The 17568-nt window shown below is 34.9% G+C and overlaps 1 protein-coding gene across 1 annotated transcript in view; it reads left to right on the top strand.

Moving 5' to 3' along the window:
- TEKT3 (tektin 3) overlaps positions 1-16817 on the top strand; it is a 64187-nt gene extending 47370 nt beyond the window's left edge. Inside the window, exons 4-7 of the mRNA XM_044675990.1 lie at positions 748-891; positions 3367-3589; positions 9095-9249; positions 16601-16817. Coding sequence (XP_044531925.1) covers positions 748-891; positions 3367-3589; positions 9095-9249; positions 16601-16817 — 739 coding nt within the window. The remainder of the gene's footprint in view (positions 1-747; positions 892-3366; positions 3590-9094; positions 9250-16600) is intronic.
- The last annotated feature ends 751 nt before the right edge of the window (positions 16818-17568 follow it).

Below are 17568 nucleotides of genomic sequence, written 5' to 3'. Positions count from 1 at the left end.
TAATTTTATATGATTGAATTTCTATTCTATTTTTCTAATTATATTAATTATAATATTAATATCAAATATTGCCTTGAAAATAAAAAGAATCACAAAATCCAGAATTAGAAAGGACCTTAGAGATCATATAGCTATCTCCATCTCCTACCTAGTATATAAATTTCTTCTTCAATATTTCTTATTTTTAGCTGATAATGGCATTGCAGGCTCCTAGTAGAAATGTTGAACTTTTCCGGTTGGCTTTCCCTCCTGAATTTAATCCAATTCTGAACCTTTCTAGCCTTTTCCTTTCAGACTAGTCTTTCCCTTTCCTCAACTCTCCTCCTCTCTTAGGCAAGCAGATATTTAGAGTTGAGAATGAAGTATTGGGAGATAAGAAGTGAACTATTCTCAGGTATGGGAGGAAGAAAGGGAAAAAGAAATAAGAAAGAAGAAAAATGAAAGAAGAATAATACAAGGAAAGAGGAGGAATAGAATGTATAATATCATTTTTCAACTACTAAGTCTTCTGGAACAGGACAATGAGAAGGTGCTTCTTTACTTCAATGCATGCCAAAGTATGTCTTGGAATAGGATTAGTAGGGGGTAAATGGACTAGTATGTGTAAATATTTGAGTTCTAAATAGGATTTCTCTTTAGCTAAAAGTCAAATTACATGTGATAAATTTCATTTTAAAGAACTCTTTTGTAATATTTAATTACATCAGTTTTAACATAAATCCTAAAGGTTTTCCCCTTTTTCTTCAGAGCTGACAGAGCAGCCCAGCATGAGCTTGAGAAGGATCTCAGTGATAAGCAGATAGCATTTCGGATTGATGATAAATGCCACCACCTGCGAAATACTTCAGATGGTATTGGTTATTATCGAGGTGTAGAGCGTGTTGATGCTACGTAAGTCAAATATATTTTTGAAGTGTCTATATTTGACTGTTAAATAAGAATTTTGTATGGTTTATTTGGCTACTTAGTAATCTTCAGGAATGATATTAATTATTATAGCTAAATGATTTATTTTTTAAACATTTATTAATATTCATTTTTAACATGGTTACATGATTCATGCTCCTACTTTCCTCTTCACCCCCCGCTCTCTCCCCACCCATTGCTGATGCACATTTCCACTGGTTTTAACATGTGTCATTGATCAAGACCTATTACCAAATTGTTGGTAATTGCATTGGTGTGGTAGTTTCGAGTCTACATCCCCAATCATGTCCACCCCGACCCATGCGTTCAAGCAGTTGTTTTTCTTATATGTTTCCTCTCCTGCAGTCCTTCCTTTGAATGTGGGTAGTGTTCTTTACCATAAATCCCTCAGAACTGTCCTGTGTCATTGCTTTCTGCTGGTACAGGAGTCCATTACATTCGATTTTACCATAGTATATCAGTCTCTGTGTACAGTGTTCTTCTGGGTCTGCTCCTTTCACTCTGCATCAATTCCTGGAGGTCTTCCCAGTTCACATGGAATTCCTCCAGTTTATTATTCCTTTGAGCGCAATAGTATTCCATCACCAGCATATACCACAATTTGTTCAGCCATTCCCCAATTGAAGGGCATACCCTCCTTTTCCAGTTTTTTGCCACCACAAAAAGCGCAGCTATAAATATTTTCTTACAAGTCTGTTTATTAATGATCTCTTTGGGGTACAAACCCAACAATGGTATGGCTGGATCAAAGGGCAGGCATTTTTTATAGCCCTTTGAGCATAGTTCCAAATTGCCAGCCAGAATGGTTGGATCAGTTCACAACACCACCAGCAATGTATTAATGTCCCAATTTTGCCACATCCCCTCCAGCATTCATTACTCTCCCCTTCTTTCATTTTATCCAATTGCTAGGTGTGAGGTGATAACCTCAGAGTTGTTTTGATTTGCATTTCTCTAATTATTAGAGATTTTAGCTAAATGATTTACAAAACAATTTCCATTTCCAGTAAAAATGATCACAATATACTATCTTATATGCACCATTTTCCTAAACCTGATTTATAAAAAGACATAAATCATTCCCATAACTTTAACAATGTTGATCTAGTAGTATGATGATTCTATTATCTAGAGTGTTTGGAGAATAATCAATGATTATGTAGCAACTAGGTTGCTTAGTGGAACTAGTCAGGAATACCTGAATGTTCTCATACTTGACCTCAGATGCTCACTAGTTGCCCATAGACAATGGGTAATTTCTTGTCCTGTTTATAGGGATAATAATAGTACTTTCCAAAGTTGTCATGAGGATAACATGAAATCATACTTGTATAGTACTTTATAAATGATAAATTACTACATAAATGCTAACTAGTAGTACTGCTCCTAAAGATAATATACTCTACATATAATTTGTAAACTCAGTGTCTGTCTGTCCTTTTCTCTGACTTCATACTACAGCCAGGTTGAACCCAAATATCATTTTCCTTAAAACTATTTTGCTATCTGCCATCTCTGGTTTAATTGAACCTTAGCATTGGCTCCTTTTTCAACCTAAGGCTTCTAGGGGAAGATTGCTCATTCTCAAGATCTTTTTTCATTATTTACCTAATTTTGACTAGTTCTTTTGCCTTAATCTCTAGCACCTATGTATCCGCTGTCTTCTAAGTACTTTCCTGATTTACCACCACACTATCTTACTTAAAACTTCATCTTTTTCCTATGCCTTGGCTCATGACTACTTCCCTGATATATAACCCATAATCTGACTTTGGCCTAATTTTTACAGATACCTTTTGTTTTTTGCCCAAAGCAATCTTAGAGGTCATTTAGTCTTAACACATTTTATAGATAAAGAAAACTAAGACCCAGCAAGACCTGTCCAAAGGGTCACAGAGAGAGTCATCAGAGATAGAATTCAAAACCAAATCCTCTTATTCCAAAGCAAGTAATATTTTCTAATATACTATGTCTACTATAGATTTGGCCTCATTTTCAAATACCTTGTATTTGTTGTCCAACTTGTTTCTGAACCCTTAAATGACTCTGACCTCAGGTGTTTATGTGTGTGTTCCATTGCCCATGGCAGTCTGCTTTTCTTTTAAACCATTTTTCCCCCTTGGCCTTGAGTACATATGTGTTCCCTATTTCCTTGGTTTTTAGTTTGGGTTCTTACTTGATTGTCTAGTTTTATCTTGACCATAGGCTTCCAGGAATACCATAGGACCTACTTCTGTATTTGCTTTTCAGCCTTGCCTTGGCTGTTTCACTTCCAGATAAATTTAAGATCAGCTATATTAAGATATAATTAATAAATAATAATCATGAATAATGTTAAGATCAATTATAACTTTAATTTGAATTCCTTATTAATTTAACATATGATTACCTATATCCTATTTGGACAATTTCACCATTGATTTTGCTTCATTTTCTTAGGATCTCAGTGCCAGAATCATGGGCCAAGTTTACTGATGATAACATTCTGCGTTCTCAGAGTGAAAGGGCAGCTTCTGCCAAACTGCGAAATGATATTGAAAACCTTTTGGTTGTGACTGCAAATGAGATGTGGAATCAGTTCAATACAGTCAATGTTGCTTTCACCAATCGCATAGCTGAGACAGCAGATGCCAAAAATAAGATTCAGGTGTATTTAGCAAAGGTAAATCAGTTCTTTGTAGTGATTCATTACTGATTTGGTCACAACATGAAGTAATAAATCTAAGATCCTGATTTTTATTGTCACATAGATCAATTAGCTTCACTCTATCCTATAACAAAAGACTGCAGCCTAACAAAAACCAGCTTTCCTAGCAACAAATACTATTTTTCTTTTTTTATTATATATTTTATTTCCAATTACTCATAGAAAGTTTTTAACATTTTTTTCTGATGCTTGTCATCCAAATTCTCTCCCTCCTTCCCTTCCCCTCTCTCCAAGATGGCAATGTAATCTGATATAGGCTATATATGTACTATCATGCAATATGTTTCCATATTATATTGTGAAAAAAGACACATCTCACAAACAAGAAGAAACTTGTGCAGGAAATAAAGTGAAAAATGGCATCCTTTGATCTGTATTCAGACTCCATCAGTTCCTTGGCTATGGTGGTGGATAGCATTTTTCATCATAGGTTCCTTTAGAGTTGTCTTGGATCTTTGAACATACTATTTTTCACAAAGTAAAGAGGTTTATGGATCCTGAAGGGGGAAAAGTACTTTACTGATGGTATGAGCAAGAGAGATAGAAAATGACATCTTTAGTTAACCCCAAATACCTCAGAATTATAAATACTATATAAATATAAATCATTCATTATAACTGAAAAGTATATATTTTATATGAAAGAAACACTTTTGTTACCTGTCTTTTATCTAGCAGTCCTTACAAGATATATAGCAGTGGCATTTGTCACAACCTGGAAGAAGGATCTGAAAAAATCTAATCTTATCCCTCCCAGAACAGAATTCTCAACTGGTTTTACTCTATCTGGATTAATTCCTGAGTCATTAGCATATTCCCTCACACCTCTTCCTCATTTCACATCATTCTAACATTCCTGACTATTTCCTCCTTCGTTCCTGTCTTTAATGGAGTAGTGATCCTTCTTCATGCCAGAACAGACCTCTATACATACATTCTTTTTCCCATTACCTCCCATCTTCTTTAGCACATTGTCTCTCAACTTTTCCTCTTTCCCCAATCTGATATATCTCCTTATCTACTGGCTCCTTAAGGTCCTGGTGCTTAGAAATACACACATCCTTAAAAAACTGCCATCCTTAAAATTGCCATCCTTAAAAATCTCTCTTTCATTCTGATCATTCCTGATAGTTACGGTCCACTAATTCTCCTTTCCTTCTCAATTAAATTCCTTGAGAAATCCATGTGTCTCCATTTCCTCTCCTTCTACTTACTTTTAAACACTTTGCAGTCCAGCTTCTGTCCTTGTCATTCAAGTGAAACCACCCTCTCCAGTTACCAGTGATGATTTAATTGCCAAATCTAATAGCCTTTTCTCAGTCTTAATCCTTGATTTCACTTCATCACTTGATACTGTTTATCATTGTCTCCTCTTAGAAACTTTTCTCTCCTTTATAATACTGTCCTCTTAGATTCTCCTTCTACTTATTAAATCTTTTTAAATATCTTTTACTTATTCATGTCATGCCTAGTAATGATGGAAGAGCCCAAGGCTCTGACCTGGGCCCTCTTCTTCCTCTACATTCTCTCACTTGGTGATAGCTTCCATGAATACAGTTATCATGTATATGCAAATGATTCCCAGAACTATATATCCAATCCTATCCTCTCTTCTAAGCTATCAGCAACTGCCCGTTGAACATTTCAAACTGAATGTTTGAGGCATCTCAAGCTTAATATGTATAAAATAGAAGTCATTGTCTTTTTTTAACTTTTTATTTAAATGCAATGTTCTAGTGGTTATATTATTGTCTTCAACAAGAAAAGTATTCATTTATTCACTGCTGTACTCATTCAACAATTAAACAGTTTAAAAAATAATAATAAAATAGTGGCATTATTTCACAGAGCTAATTAAACAAATAGCTACTGCTCAAGCCTTGTGTGATTCCTTATCATGCCATGGAAGTGACCATGAAGGTAATGTCAACTGATTGAAAGCTCTAACAAGCCCTACTAAGCAGAAAAGACTAAGGACATTAACAGTGACAGTGACAGTCTTGTTTGTCTGTCAACAAAAGAGCAATTGTACTAAATTTGGAAAGGCCATCACCGGTTAGCTGCAGGATGATGGATGCATTCTTGAAAGCAAGAATTCATTATCTTCTTCCCTTCTCCCCAACTCTCTCCCCTTCTCACCTACTTTCCTATTACTGTTGAAGTGATCACATTCTCCCAGATTCGCAACCTCAGTGTCATTCTCAACTCCTCCCTCTCTGTCACTAAACTTTGTCATTTCTACCTTCACAGCAACTCTCATACACATTCCCTTCTCTTCACTCTTCTATCCATCAACCCTAGTTCAGGGCCTCATTATATCCCACCTTGATTACTGCAATAACTTTCTAATTAGCCTCTGTACCTCAAAGCTATTTTCATTTTAATCCATTCTCCACTCAGCTGCCATAGTGATTTTTTCCATAGCCTAGCCATACACATGCAACTTCTCCCTGTTACCTAGTATAAAATCTTCTGTTTAACCTTTAAAATACTTCATAATCTAGGTCCTTCCTACCTTTCCAGTCTTATTACACTTATGGTCTATGATCTATCCTTAGTGGCCTATTGTCCTTTTCATGGACACTTCGTCTCCCAATTTGTTGTCCCCCATGCCACCTTCAACTCTTTGCTTCCCTAGTTTCCTTCAAGATTTATATCAAATCCCATATTCTGCAGAAGGCCTTTCCTGGTCCCTTTCCTTCTCTCCTTCCCCCTTCTCTCCTTGCCTTCTTCCCCTTCCCTCATTGCTAATGTCTTTCCCTCTCAAATTACCTCCCATATTCTTTGTTCATACCTTATATGAATCTAGTTACTTGCATCTTGTCCCCCTTTATAAGAAATGAGGTTTTTGAGAGCATATATATACTATTTTTGCCTTTCTCGATCAATATGCTTAACTTATGCCTTGGCATATATAGTAACCTCTTAATCAACCAGCTTTAATTAAGGGCCTTGCTAAGTTTTGGGGATATAAAGAAAAGCAAATGACAATCTTTGCTGTAAAGGAACTAAGGAAGGTGATAGCTTTAAATCCAGACTAGCACTTATGATCTAGTCCACATGGTAGATGATGACAGATCTGTTCAGTTCACAACTGGGTCTCCCAATATGAATCAGTGACAATGAACATGAATAACACCAAGAACATTAGAGTACAGATGATACTTTCAGAATAGCCATAGATCTATAAAAAAAATTTTTTTCATTTAAAAAACCCTTACCTTCTGATTCAGAATTGATCCTAAGTGAGGGCAGCTAGGTGGCCCAGTGGACTGAGAGCCAAGCCCAGAGAAAGGAGGTCCTGGGTTCAAATGTGACCTCAAATACTTCCTAGTCATGTAACCCTGGGCAAGTCATGTAACCCCCATTGCTTAGCCCTTACCACTTCTTTGCCTTGGAACTAGTACATAGTACTGAGTCCAAGACAGAAGGCAAGGGATATAAAAAAAAGAAGAAGAATTGATACTAAGTATTGATTCCAAGGCAGAGGAGCAGTAAAACTAGGCAGTTGGGGGTAAGTGACTTACCCAGGGTCTGAGGCCAAATCTGAACCCAGGACCTCCCCGATCCAAGCCTATTGCTCTATCCACTGAGCCATCTAGCTGCCCCTAGTCATAGATTCAGGATCATCTGTACCAACATAGCATAATGAACCATTACGCTCTTGCAGACTTCCCTCAGTGTATACTGAGACCTTGAACTACATCCACTCACTGTTCTCTAATCCTCATGCTAGGATTGCCACCTTCTTAGGTACTCCATGGATGGAGGGGAAAGAGGCATATCAAATCTTTATCCCTTCAGAGTTCTTTACTGAGGGGCTTTCCACTTCTTTTCTGGCACATGAATAGTTATGCAGAGCTTCCTTCTTATTTCCCCTCCTATTAGAAAAAACAAAGAGCATACAACCAATGACACAATGATTCTCTAAACCTTCTCTGGGAAAGAGTTGTTTGTTGATCACTGGGCCAATGCTGATAGTATTGTAGAGTGGCTATATCAGTTATGCAAAAAACTAAGCAAAGGCTATGATGTACATTTGCTGACACTGTTGCCAATACCAAGCATTGTCCCTTTTGGAAGAATTCAAGTTCTGCATCCTCTGTCAAGGCCAAACTTCTCTGAAGGAATCCAAACCTTCTTTGCCAGAGGTAAGCAATGTCAGAGGCTCTACCACTGCCCCACTCTGCCAGGGCCTTGGACATAAATGCAGCCTTGGAATTTACTACTAACCCCTGGATGTGAGCCACTGCTGGTGCCTGCAAGCAAACATGTTATTCTCCCTGCTTAGACCACCCAACTGATGAGGTCAGAAATGGCCCCGAAGGCAACTTCATGGACTGGAGACAGCATGGCCAGGGTTTGGTCTCCTCCTCCTGTGAGTTGTCATCTTCTTGAATATAGAAACTTCTCTGACCTGAATAGAAAGGATATAAAAGGACCTTTGAATGATGATTCAACTGAAACCACTCTCAAAAATTACTACTAATCTCGTCATTGCCAAATCTAATGAACTTTTCTCAATCTTTTACCTCTGTAAAACTTGACACTGTTGATCACCTTCTTAATATTTCTCTTTTGTTTTTCTTTTCATGGCACTACTCTATCTTGGTTCTCTTCTACTTATCTGACCTCTCACTTCTCCATTTCCTTAGCTCCTTAACTCTTTCTTAGTTTCCTTTGTCTCCTTAGCTATATCTTTAAGTCTGACTTTTCTTTGAAAATGTAAAACAAGTAAATACTGTGGGAAGTAATAAAAGCAACTTCAGATGCTAGTAGTATGACAGGTGAAATAATATTAGACAGGAGATCAAAAGAAATGGATTTCTCATCTGTCAAATGAAGACAACAATGCCTACACTGTCTAACTCACTTGTTTTCAGAGTCAATTATAAAATGTTATATGTTAAAGTACTTGTAAAACTATACTATACTCTACAGTATAAAGTATTACTTATAATCATTCACATTTACAGAGAATATTTCTTATAACAGATCTGTCAGGTAAGTAGTATAAGTAGTACAAGTACTTTTTATCCCTGAGAAATTGACATTCATAGCAATTAAGTAATTTGTTAATAGTCACGCACCAGTAGAGTTGATATTAATGCAGTCATCTGACAATTATTATTTTGCTGACACCTTTTGAAAGGGATATGCCCTTTTTACATTAATCTTTCATATTCAGTGGAATGGCAATGGAAGATGGCAGAGCTAGATATCTCAAAGGAGATGGATTTCTCAGACCATGAGAGAAAAGTGGGATTCCGTCAAACACAATAGCTAAAGAGTGGTATCCTGCTCAAATGAGATGGAGGAAAAATTTTGGAATGAGGTTTCACTGAAGATGAAAAACACTAGTGACATTTGACATGGAGAAGCAATAACTGATAAAAGGAAAAGATAAGTTGGGAGAAAACTCCACATGTTATTTAATGTTTATATTTTATCATCTTTTAGACACTACAAGAACTCTTCCAATCTGAAATGGCCTTAGAAGCAATCCGAAAATCCATTAGAGACAAAGTGACACCTTTGAAGGTGGCACACACTAGACTGGATGAGCGTATAAGAAGACCAAATGTTGAACTGTGCCGAGATACAGCCCAACTACGGTAAGGCAGGAGTTTATTGTACAAAATGATTACATATGAATGAATGAAATACTTTCATTCATATGTAACTTCACTGGCCATTATTGATTGTAGATAAACTTTTTTTTTCCAAAGAAGAGTTAATAATTTGGAAAGAGTTTGAAACTTTTTTTGAAAATGGTTTGATTTCATTTAATGAAGTCTTGATACTATTAAAATAATCATCATAAACTATATGATTTATAATTAAACATAAATCTCAATAGGAGTTAGAATTATTATAGAATTTCCCTGTTTTATTTATATTTCATAGTGTCAAAAAACTATACTTTAAACCTATTTTAATTTATTCTGTCCCTAGTGGAAATATAAAATAGTAGATGATTGGTATATTGTGACATATTTGCTCTCTCTTCTGCTTTCCCTTCCCACTGGAAAAAAAATGCTGTCAAGGAAAACAAATTACCACATTGGCTCATGTCCAAAAATAGTTCTCACCTCTGCTTTATCATCAGTTTTAATTTCATATTTCTGATGGATTTGTTGAGAAAATATAGAAGTAGTGATGGTTTGTGTGGTTGGTTTATTTTGCATCATTCAACTTTGAGGAAGTTATTTCATTTAAATTTTCACTGACTGTCTAGAGCAATTATAATTATATGTATGTAATTATAACTATAGAGGATTTAAAGCAATTATATCATTATCAAAAAGCATTATTTTATATCCTTTAAGCCTATGATTATTCCTTCAATTTCTCTTGTTATTGCTATAGCTAGTATTTCTAGCAATAAATCAATACTTGAAAGTCTTTTAACAGTTAAGAAAAGGAAATTAATTTTGATCTAACACAAGGATATTCATTTGGATGGTACTTTTTATGCTCTTAGGTGACTCCAGAAGCTGCATCAAGGGAGATTAATGGCCAATCAGGTCCTACAGATAGCTTAGTTGCCTTTTGGGGAAAATGAATTCCTGTGGTGAGGAAATAGAGGAATTCTGGTCTAATTTTTTTTTTAAATAGGAACAGGAATTGCATTTTTTTAAAAACTTTTTTCCTTTATCCATTGATAATAGTAATATTATTTTTGTTTTTGTTTTTAATGTCATCTGTTATATAGAGAGTTTTCCTAACCCTGCATTCCTAATATAAATATAATATGGAAATAGCATATAATATTTGTGGGGCAGCTGGGTGGCTCAGTGGATTGAGAGCCAGGCCTAGAGACTGGAGGTCCTAGGTTCAAGTCCGGTCTCGGACACTTCCAGCTGTGTGACCTTGGGCAAGTCACTTGACCCCTGTTGCCCACCCTTACCACTCCTGGGCCAAGGACGGTCCCTAGCCCAGATGAAAAAGGAGGAGGGTTGGGCGTGGGGCTAGCAACCCCACCCTGTAAAAACTACATCTGCTAAAGAAACTGCAACCTAAAGTAGGGGCAGCTGGGCTAGCTCAGTGGATTGAGAGCCAGGCCTACAGACTAAAGGTCCTAGGTTCAAACCCGGGCTCAGACACTTCTCAGCTGGGTGACCCTGAGCGACTATGTGACCCATTGCCTACTGGTTGTGGCCCTATGCTCCTTGAATGGAGTCCCAGGATAAAAAAAATATATGTATATATATATATATAATATTTGTGATATGTTGCTATAGCATCTTTACTAATATTTTATTTAAATTTTCTGTTAATGTTCATTAAAGTTATTGGTCTTTGGTTTTCTTTTTCTGATTGGAGTCTCCCTGGTTTAAGTATCAAAGTATCATTCATGTAAGGGATTTGGTAGAAGCCTTCCTTTTCCTCTTTTTTTAATAACTTATGTAATATTGGAATTTTTCCTGAATGATTGGCAGGATTCACTTATAAAACTGTCTAGACCAGTGGGGGCAAACTTTTTAAAGAGGGGGCCAAAGGAAAGGAAATGCTCATCTGTCAGTCTCCTTCTAAGGCAACTCTTTGGAAGGTTCATTGTATTGTATCCTACTCGTATTTGTCAGATTAGGAATAATATCACACGGCCAGATAGAACATTTCAGACCCCCCCCTCCCACCATCTAACCCACAGGAGTTTGCCCATCACTGGTCTAGACCACCTTTTTGGGGTGGCTTGTTATATAATAAGTTATTGCTTGTTCAATATTACTGTTTGTTCTGTGATTTAGGTCACTTGAATTCTCTATTGTTTTGTTAGTCCGTACATTTTATATTTTATATTTTTGTAAAATATTCATCCAATTCATTTACATTGTCAGCTTTACTAACATATAATTGAGCAAAATTGTTTCTAATAATTTCTCTTATTCATCTTATTAATTCTAATTTTTAAAAATTTTGATTGATGATCAAACAGTGATGATTTGGGTTGCCTATTTTAAAAGTCAAATTATCTAACGCCAGTAGGTAAGGAAGGTAAGGGTTTAAAATAATGTATGCAGGTCATTATCTAATTTCTGGTTTTTTCTTTTTGGATTTGTGTAGTTCTGAAAGATGCCATCATCTCCAACTTTCATACTTTTACCATCTTTTTTACTTATAATTCATTTAACATTTCTCTTAAGTATTTAGAATGCTGTACTAATTAGTGCATATGGTTTAAATATTAATATTTATTCATTACACATAGTACCTGCATTTAAACATAATTTCTGTTTCTCACTTAATCAAGTTCATTTTTTCTGTTGCATTATCTGAAATGTTTTCATTTCTACTCTTTTTTTGTGTGTTCAGCTGCAGCATAATAAATTTTGTTTGCTCCCATTATTTTATATATTTATTTTTTATTTATGTGTTTATAACTATATTTGAAAAATGCTTCTTATGAACAATATTTGTTAGATTCCCCTTTCTAATCCAATATTGTTTCCTCTTTCATTTTATGGGTGAGTTAATCTTGTCTTATTCAACATTATGATTGTTAATTCTTTTTCCTCTCTTTGTTACTGAGTCTTTTCTTTACAAAGATGAGAGTGGTGACATGAAAGGAAACTATTCTATGCTTGATATAATTTTATTCCCTCTGTTCACAATCTACCTTCTGTAGTTAAAATTTATTTTGCTTATGGCCAATTTAACCCCAAATCTGCCCTTCTTATTTCTCCCTCTCTCTTCTCTTAGGTTCCTCCTCTTTCCTACTGGGTTGAATGTATTTCTCTATTAAACTCTGTGTGTGTTCTACCCAACTCTGATTGGTTCATATGAAAATGAAGCTTAAGTGATACTCATCCATTCCTCCTTTTTTGATGGGTGGGGAGAATCTACTTGCTCATACTGATTTCTTCCCTAATGTATTCCTTTTCCCTTCCCTTCCCTTTCCTATCTTAAAATTATATAAACACAAAAAACCTACTCCATGTAACTCTTTTTTTTTCTTTTTTTGTATTTTACATATATACACATATATATAAAATCATGCAAAATGTATTTCTATTGTTGTAAGAGAATATTCCTATAAAAGCAAAATCCCAAAATAAAAACAAAGTGAAAATCATATGCCTTGATATATTTTGTTTTTTCCAATTACATGTAAAAATAATTTTTTTTAATTTTCTAGTTTCAAATTCTCTCCCTCCCTCCTAACTCTTCCCACTCATCGAAAAATGTTCGGTCATATAAAATATTTTTATATTAGTCATACTGTAAAAGAAAATACAGACCAAAAATCCCCATGAAAATAAAGTTTTTCTGCATTCAGAATTCATCAGTTCTTTTTCTATAGGTGGAGAGCATTTTTCATGATAAGTCCTCTGAAATTAGCTTGGATCTTTCCATTGCTGAGAATAGCTAAGTTATTCAAAGTTTTATCACTGTACAAATAGTACTGTTACTGTGTACAATGTTGTCCTGGTTCTGCTTTATCATTTTTCATCAGTTCATGTAAGTTTTTCCAGATTTTTCTGAAAGCATCCTGCTTTCTTTTCATTCATTTAAATTTTTCTTTTTCTTTCATTTTTTCTTTTCTTATGGCACAAGAATATTCTACAGAATCATACACCACAATTTTTTCAGCCATTCTCTAATTGATGGGCATCCCTTCAATTTAAAATTCTTTGCTTCCACAAAAAGAATTGCTATAAATATTTTTATGCAAAATATATCCTTTTTTAATAATCTCTTTGAGATACAAATTTAGTAATGATGTTGCTAAATCAAAGGATATGCACAGTTTTAGAGCCCTTTGAACATATTTCCAAATGTATATCCAAAATTGTTGGATCAGACGCTGCCCCACATCCCCTCTGGCATTTATCATTTTTTATTATGATTAGCTGATCTGATGGGTATGAAAGTGGTACTTCAGAGCTATTTTGATGTTAATTTCTCCAATCTATAGTGATTTAGAACATTTTTTCTTATATAGATAGCTTCATTTAACTTTTCTGAAAACTGACTATTTATATAGTTTGACCATTTATCATATAAGTTTGACTTGTTTTTATATTATGTATATTTATTGTTATATATATTTTATATAATATATATTTTTATATTTATACTTGAAAAATGAGACCTTTATCAGAGAAATTTGCTATAAATTTTTTCCCTCAGTTTTCTGCTTTCCTTCTAAATATTAGTTACATTGGTTTTGATTGTGCAAAACCTTTTTAATTTAACAAAATCAAAATTATCCATTTCATATCTATTAGTGGCCTCTTTGTCTTGTTTGGTCATAACTTCTTCCCTTATCCATAAAGCTACAAGGTAAACTATTACATGTTCCCTTAATTTGCTTATGCAAATGGGTGATGACCCATCATGTCTAAATCATGTACTCATTTTGAGATGTTGGTCTATTCCTACTTTCTGCCAAACTTATTTAACTCATTCTATAAATACTGCTGTCATTTTGCTTCTCAAGGGAAACTCGTTTCTTTCACTCCATTAGAGTGCAAACATTTCCTCTGCATATAGTGATAGTTGTTTTGTTTTTTGGTTTTTGGTTTTTTTGGGTTTTGTGTTTCTCTTGACTTTTGTATGTCTAAGTTTCTATTCTTTCTGGCCTTTTCAGCAGGAATGTTTAGAAGTCCTCGTCTTATTTAAAGGGCTTTTTTCCCCTATAGGATTTATATACTCAATTTTTCTGGGTAAATTATTCTTGTTTGTAAGTCTATCTCTTCTGCCTCTTGGAAAACTATATTACAAGTTTTTTGTATAATTCTGACTGTGGCTTTTCTATTCTTGAACTTACTTTCTGGATGCTTGCATCTTCTCTTTACCTGGAAGTCCTGAAATTTGAATATAATTCCTAAGAGTTTTTATTTTGAGGTTTCTTTGTTTTTTATCAGATCAGCATTTGTCATCAGCATGTGTCCAACTTAGAATTACCACAGATATCCAAATAGAAGAGTGTGTATGACCAAATAAATTATAGCTGATTAAGTGAACCATTCATATATTCACCATACCAAAGACTTGTACTTAGACATGCATGACTCAGTCTTTGAGACAAACCTATGCTATGTGCAGGATCAACCAGGTAGAACCCAACAAATCTTTCAACCTTTTCACTGGCCTCTGTAAATAGAAATAGGGCTCTTATATGATAAAGAAGGGACTACAAAAGCCCTAATACCTCTTCTATAGGGTCTGTGAACTTTTTTTCTTGATTATTATATTTCAGTATACTTTCCTTTGTAATTCTATTCATTTCATTTTATGCATTCAAAAATATTATTTTGAGAAGGGATTGACAACTTTCCTCTAGAGATCCAGCTCTATATTAACAGAGATTTGAATGGTGCTCGGGTGGCATCGGTCAATAAGGACAAAGCAGAAAATTGAGAATAGCCAAGGCTAATGGTTAGCTCAAGACTGCTCCAAAAAGTCTCTGAGCTTTTTAAATTATATGCCTTTTCAAAGAACAATTTCTCACAAAGCATAATGGAGTTCGCATCTGCACAAGCACCAAGGTTACAGAATTACATCATGATTAATTAGTATATGGCTTACAAAAAAAATTTCTCATGAAAATTATGCCTGGATAAGACAAGGTTCAAAGTTAAAAACGAGCTTCATTTTATCTAAAAGTTATTTTAGTTAAAAAGCTTCCATACTTCAAAAGATGTCTTTAAAGAATGAGCCTTTAAGATTATGGGGTAGAAAGTACCTAGCTGAATGTGGAATTTGTCTGGCTCTGCCTACAATGTCCTTGGGCTGTCTGAAACAGGAAAAAAAGATACATAACAGCATCTGTTAATTTCCACTTTTTTTCAACTTGGGGAAAAATTGTTAACTCTGTAACTGCTGGTTTACTATACGGTACTTAAAGGCTTTCTATAAAACTTAAGGTTATCCTAGAAGATTAAATTGATATGTTTTCAATAATAAGAGGAGACACTGGGAGGGGTCCAGCTTTTTATCTCAGATAGGACATCCATTGAATGGCCCGAACTTTTTAGGTCAAAGGAGTCAATTTAGGGCCTTGCCACCTACATTAACCTTGATGGGGTCGAGATAAAAAGATTCTATTAAAGGATCCTATTTCTCTGAGTGGCTTCCGACAGTTTCCAAACTGCCAAAAAGGTCAATAGCACAAAAAGATAATCTAAAATCTAAAAGTTTTGGGGGAGAAGTGGAGTGGTGATATCAGATTTTTCATTACCATCCAAGATCCCTGATGGAAACTCCTTGATGATAAAACTCAGAAGTTGGATTTTAAAGAAACAAACTTTTAGGTGTCCTCCTGGAGGTAGTTTTTGGTGAAAGCCAGTAGGGTATAGTAGAAACAGGATATGAAATCAATATTCCTATGCTGAAATTATAGCTCTGCCACTTACATTCTCTGTGTTGTAGTTTCTTCAATTCATAGATTAAATTATCTTTAAAGTCTTTCCTTTAGATATTATTAACCTGTAATCCTGAGACGATAAAAATATACATGATGTTTATAAATAGTCATGATGGGCAAAGAAAAGCACCAGCAGAAAAAAATAAATAGAACAATTCTGTCATAACGCAATGGTAGTAAGTAAAGATGTTTAGTTCAGCCCAAGGAAGCTAAATATAATGCAGTGCTCAAAACCGTAGGAGAACATAATCAGAAAATTATGAGCAGAGCCCAGGAAACCCCATCAGAATAGTATTTTTGATCTGAGACAGAGACCTGAAACTTGAAACCTGGTCTTATTACTCCAAGTCCAGTGTTCTTTCTGCTATACCACATTAAGTGCCCACCTTCATATAGCTCAATATATATTTGTACTTGTGTGATGTAACACTCTATGAAATACTGTATTATACATTTATGTACTACAACAATAGTACATATATACAATATCTTACAAGCATTCATTAAATGGTGTATAAATTAAATTTAACTGGAAACCAGCCATGGGATCATGGACCTTATAACCATATCATTTCTGTTAATTATTGTTACAGCCTTGTTAATGAGGTTCATGAAATTGATGACACAATCCAGAGTCTACAGCAGCGACTGAGAGATGCTGAGGACACTCTACAAGCATTGGTCCATTCCAAAACTGCCTTGGAACATGACCTGGCTGTCAAGGCAAATTCTCTCTTTATTGACCAGGAAAAATGCATGGGAATGCGCAAAAGTTACCCTAGCACTCTTAGGCTGGTGGGATACTCATAAACTTATTCACTTCGTCATTACCATTTAATTGTTTGCCACTAAAGAAAGGCAAGACTGATGGTTCTGTTATAAGATTATAAAAACAGTGGATATGTTCATTCATTAAAGGATACTCTTACTATAAATTGATTTTCTTTCCCTTTTTTTACCTTTGCCTATTTCCCCCCCAATTCTTTCACATATTTTTGAGTGACTACTATAGTCTTCAAGGATTCTAGGAACAGTGTGGAAACCAACCTTACATTCAAAGAACTTACACTCTAATGGAAAAATTAGTGGAGATACTTAACATAAGGCAATAAATAATATCAAATAAGTGCTATAAAACAAGTAAATAAGTAGTATTGGGGGAATGCAAAGTGAGAGGAAGAAGTTAAATGGTGAAAAGGTAGAATTTGAATGGGACCTTGAAAAGAATAGATAGGATCTGCATAAGTGGAAATTTGGGGTGAATACGTTCTGGATGAAGGGACAACCTTTGAGCAAAAATTCCAAGGTTGGAAATTTTAAACTATTCAAAGAATAATAATTAGACCAATTTGACTACTCAATAAACTTCCTTTCCTTTCTTTTACTTCCAGAATAAAATTAGAATGGCTTTATTAAGTCCTTCATAACCTGTCCTTTCTACTTCTACTGCCCCCACCACATACTTTACAATTCAGTGACACTGACCTCCTTGCTGTTAAATACAAATCTCTGCATCTTCCAACTATTTGCTTTCACTAGCTTTCACATCCCCCATGCCTAG

This window comes from Gracilinanus agilis, chromosome 4 (assembly GCF_016433145.1).
Source record: "Gracilinanus agilis isolate LMUSP501 chromosome 4, AgileGrace, whole genome shotgun sequence".
In the NCBI taxonomy this organism is placed as follows: domain Eukaryota; kingdom Metazoa; phylum Chordata; class Mammalia; order Didelphimorphia; family Didelphidae; genus Gracilinanus; species Gracilinanus agilis.
Note: the sequence above shows the minus strand (reverse complement) of the source record. Positions and strands in the feature narration are given on the sequence as shown.